Raw genomic sequence first — 4,686 nt, 5'->3', positions numbered from 1 at the left:
GATGAAAAGGAAGTAGCGACGTTGTGACGAAGTTTTATTCTTGGATGGTGGGGTTCGCTGACTTGGTTGTCATTTTTCATGTCATCGTATCCTGAAGGCGAAGATGCTGCTGCTGTTGAACACTGGCCTGTTTAGTCAAGACTTGATAATTTACAGACCGCCGTCATATAGGAGGAATATTGCAGAGTACAGCGTTTTCAATAATAACAAAATCAAATCATTGTGTTCGGACGTTCTGGCCTTTTGGCATAGCACACGTATTTTAGTTAGAGTTTATCGTTTTCAGATTTATTGCTTCTTCTTCCGATTAAACGTTCACATGACAGGAAACCAAGGTATTCACAAATCGAAAAAAACTATAATGTTTAACGGAATTATTCGGGATGGAATTCAATATAACCTACATATTTCCAAACAAATATCTGGAAGGAATTTGATTCTTCTGTTTGAACCCAACCAAACTCCCGTACCAAATTCGATTGATTCCTTGTGGATTCTGTGAAGCCTTTTCAGAATCCTTTGAAGTCATGCCTTGATGTCGTGCTGTCGTGCTCTGATGCCGTGTGGTCATGCTTTATTGTCACGTTGGCATGCCCATATAGCCTGAAGTCGTGTCATCATGCACTATCATCATGTTACCACGCCGAAGCAACGTGTCATTGTGTCCTGATGGCGTGTAGTACTGTCGTGACGTATCGTCATGCCCTGACAACGTCACGGTATTAGATAGAGGCTGAATAACTGACCTGAATTTGACCTTTAAGAACATTCACATAACCACTCAGTTGATCGATCGGGACGTGAACGTTCTGCTGACTCGGTGACCTGCACCACTTTTTAGTGCTGACGGTATCTTTTTAAGGTGTTCGAGCATGCTGTATCCTTGTCACATGAACCTGTACAATCCCTCCAATTCGTTGAAAGGTATACCATTCCATGTCAGCTCCCATCGGTGAGTCATCATTACGTGCTGCTTGACCAATCCACTCTGTTCTGTTGATTGACAGTTATTCCATATTTTCTATCCTTTAATATATTACCCAGCAGTACTAGCTATGATGCTAAGACGAGCTAACAATGGATTTGAAGTATGTTTCTAGAATAACGGATGCTATTTTCACCTTATTACACTTGCTACACTTGAACAAACAATTTTCCTCAACTCCTTTAATTTGTAACCAGTGTGTGGTGCTCTCGCTGAACTCCCGGTGTCACCGTACTTACTGTTGCCACCGATTGAATATGCTGATGGGCTTGTTCGAACCTGACGGCTGTCTGACTGTTAAATTCCTGTTTTTATATCAGTTTCTTAAGACTTATCACACAGTGACGCAACGTCTTTATTCTACACGGTAATCTATCACGTGGATTTTTACAAAATGATTTTAGTTCTGATCAATTTAAAACCCTCGTGCTCGGACAAGCTGCCGCATCTTGAACAAGGCGCAAAAACGCATCCCATTTTAGAAATGTCAGTATCTTTATGACAGATTGAATCTCGCTCTGACATGACGCGAACCAATGGAACTTATTCAAATTTCAGGTTAAAGATTAGATCTACCGCAAATTAGGCTTACATTTTATCGAATATCTTACCTGAATCATTTCCGCCAAGTACCAGCTAACGTGGTGTGTCTCTAAACAAACCTGTAGAAACATTGACTCACTCCCACAAGAAATATCGTCAGTGTTTGTGGATAGAGGGTTCAGTTGACCGACACAGTGAGATTTCTTAGTGAAGTTGTCAATGAGATTTAAACGAAAGATTTTCTTTTATTTAGTTCAACAACTCTGTTCCTGATTAAGATGCCTGTGAGGTCGCCCTGACTCCGTTTCAAGCAATGACATTACCATGCATATTTTACCCCAGGGTGCTGGGGTAGTGTAGTGGTTAAAACGTTCGCTCCTCGCGCCTAAGGCTCGGGTTCCATTCCCTCAGGGGTACACTTTGTGAGGCCCGTTTCTGTCCCTCGCTATATTTCTGGAACATTGCTACCAGCGGCGTATAACCATCTCACTCACCCATTCCATACGTCAAGCCATGGTGATGCAAGGGGGATTCACTTTTATACATTGGTGGAATTGGAACTACAAGGAAGAATATAACAAAACAATAATTGAACCAGTCTCACTACACATACGCACAACGATTTGTTTATACTTTTCTCTCAGCGTCCTCAGAGGTGAAACCAGAGTACATTGCTATACTATAGCCTTGTATCTTACGCCCGTGAAGATCCGTGTTGGAAGTGGTCTTCGGTGACCAATAATTGCCCTTAGAGGTGACTAACGGATCGTGTAGTCAGGCTTGATGACTTGATTGACACGTGTCATCGCATCACAGTTCCCACGGATCATGCTCATGCTGTTGATCACTTGATTGTCTGGTCCAGACTCGATTACTTACTAGCCCCTGCCATATAGCTTGAATGTTGCTGAGTGCGGCAAACACCAACCCAAAGCGGATCTAACCTGGTGTCTTACTCTCACGCTAACGCCACCAATACCTCAGACAAGGTTAAAGGTTCCGACGCTATGTTCATGGACATATATAGCACTTTTCTGTATATTCTATACTCAATGTCCAATATTCTTACTACCTTTGGCTACTGCCTGTTAGTTCATTTATGGAAATGACACTTTTATGGAACCAGGAATCTAACAACATGGACAACAGGACAACATTCAACTAACGGACAAGTCATTCAGTGACACTGACCATCTTTATCACAAAACATCGCAAGAAAACAAGATACAGCTAATGCTGGCGATCTCAGAAGCGTTTGTCAGGCAAAGCTCCCCTCCAGCCAATCTTCAGTTTCCTGGACAGGTCGGTCCTAATGTCTTTGTAGGATGGATCATCGGCTCTGTTCCAATTCTCTTCTGGGTCTTTCACATGATCGTAGAGTTCAGCTGCCTTCAGCTCGTCCCACATGGGTTTATAGATAGGTCTGCCTTTGAAGTTGATCCACTCTGTGTAGCGATACTGGTCTGTCCTCATGGTGTAACCCATGATTACATCACCATGGAGACCGTTTCCTCCTCGAGGGTACTGGGAGAAGGCAGCAGTTTTCCAGTTTTCTATTGTTGGATTTGTCATAAGTGGGACCATGCTCGTACCTTCTGTGCACAGAGTGATGTTCTGTGAGTTTGGTGGACACGTTGGAAGCTTAGGAAGTTCTGCAGCATCAACGAGAGTCGGGTAGAGATCGACAAATTCCGTCAGGTGCTCTGTCACCACACCTTCATCTGTGACTCCAGGTACGTGTATCATCATGGGGGCATGGGTGGCGTCTTCAAAGTTTGTGTGCTTCTCCCACTCTGAATGTTCTCCCAGCTGCCACCCATGATCACCCCAGAAGGATATGATTGTATTGTTAGAAAGTCCTAAGTTGTCAAGCTCCTGAATAACTCTCCCCAGCTCGTAGTCAGTATAGCTGATACAGCTGTAGTAAGCCTGTCTAAGTTCAAGGGTCAGTGTAGGTGGAAATGTGAGGTTTATGTAGCCAATATTGTTTAAGTGAAAAGATTTAACATCTTTAAAGAGGCCAAAGTTCGTAAAATTATGCCAGGCAACAGCTGGCATTCCAACTGGAGCATAATAGTTTGGTGCAGGGCGAAGACTCTCCAGGGGATAGAAGGTATTGAAACGAGCAGGATAGTTCCATGGTATGTGCGGTTTATGGAACCCTACTGCTACAAAGAACGGCTGCTCACCTGACTTTGCTCTAGGTGCGACTTCCTGCAGAATCTTTATGGCATGGTCCGCAATCATCTCATCCTGAAGTGGTTGTGCTTTCTCTCTTTCCTCTGATACTGCGTCACATAAAAGGTCGTCATTTGCGCCATATTTGTCTTCTGCGTGAAAATATGGATCCATCCAGGATACGGGATCATCTCCTCCCGAGGAACTGCCAGGATGAAAGATCTTCCCCATTCCAATAGTTCGATAGCCATTACGTTTGAAGTATTCCGGCAGTGTAGTAAAGTTACCACCAACCTGTCTGAAGTAAGGTCCAATGTCCCATATGTGACTTGTGTCAGGCCGCCTGCTGGTAAGGAGGGCTGTTCTGCTAGGGCTGCACAAAGCCTGAGACACGTAGGTTCTCTTCAGCACAAGGGATCTGCTAGCTAAGGCATCGAGAGTCGGGGTGTGCATCTTGGGGTGGACAGGAGATGGCATGTCTGGACCCAAGTAGGCATTGAGGTTTGGCCTCATGTCATCTGAAACCAGAAACAAAACATTTTTCTTTGCCCCCGCTAATGCAATCAGCATCAGCTGTAACGCGGCTGCCTTCAACATCATGGTGCAATGCACGATTGACAAATTTAATGACGCTCGTGAAATATTTATACAAATGAGCATATCTATATAGAACACGCCTTTATCTATGTGTCCTTGACTTGTAATGTCAATGTGGTTCTCAGCCACTTGCAGTTGACAGATACGAAATATCGAGAGAACCTTAAACAATATTTAGTGTAATGTATTCTTATGTGCATACGTTATATTGAGGAACTGATGTTCCTGTTGACAGGAATGATTTGAGATTTTGTAGATTTTTAGAGTTTGCCAGTTTATTCGATTCTCTGTTTTCTGGTGAGAGTTTGTTACGCCATGTTGAATTGGTTTGTCACCATATGGTTTAGTATATGACGAAGAAATAGTGTCAGCTGCTGTAGACT

At 43.4% G+C, this 4,686-nt stretch overlaps 1 protein-coding gene across 1 annotated transcript; it reads right to left on the bottom strand.

Annotated features, from left to right (window-relative positions):
- Positions 1-2,684: 2,684 nt before the first annotated feature.
- On the bottom strand, positions 2,685-4,319 carry LOC137280974 (iduronate 2-sulfatase-like). The gene has a single exon (XM_067812171.1). The coding sequence runs from the start codon at positions 4,304-4,306 to the stop codon at positions 2,774-2,776; it is 1,533 nt and encodes a 510-aa protein (XP_067668272.1). The 5' UTR covers positions 4,307-4,319; the 3' UTR covers positions 2,685-2,773.
- Between the last annotated feature and the right edge of the window lie 367 nt (positions 4,320-4,686).

This window comes from Haliotis asinina, chromosome 1, assembly GCF_037392515.1.
Source record: "Haliotis asinina isolate JCU_RB_2024 chromosome 1, JCU_Hal_asi_v2, whole genome shotgun sequence".
NCBI classification, from domain to species: Eukaryota; Metazoa; Mollusca; class Gastropoda; order Lepetellida; family Haliotidae; genus Haliotis; species Haliotis asinina.
This window is presented reverse-complemented; position numbering and strand designations above follow the sequence as displayed.

Bases quoted from the DNA above. Each gene is read 5' to 3' on its own strand.
- LOC137280974 (XM_067812171.1), bottom strand. From the start codon at position 4,306: ATGATGTTGAAGGCAGCCGCGTTACAGCTGATGCTGATTGCATTAGCG.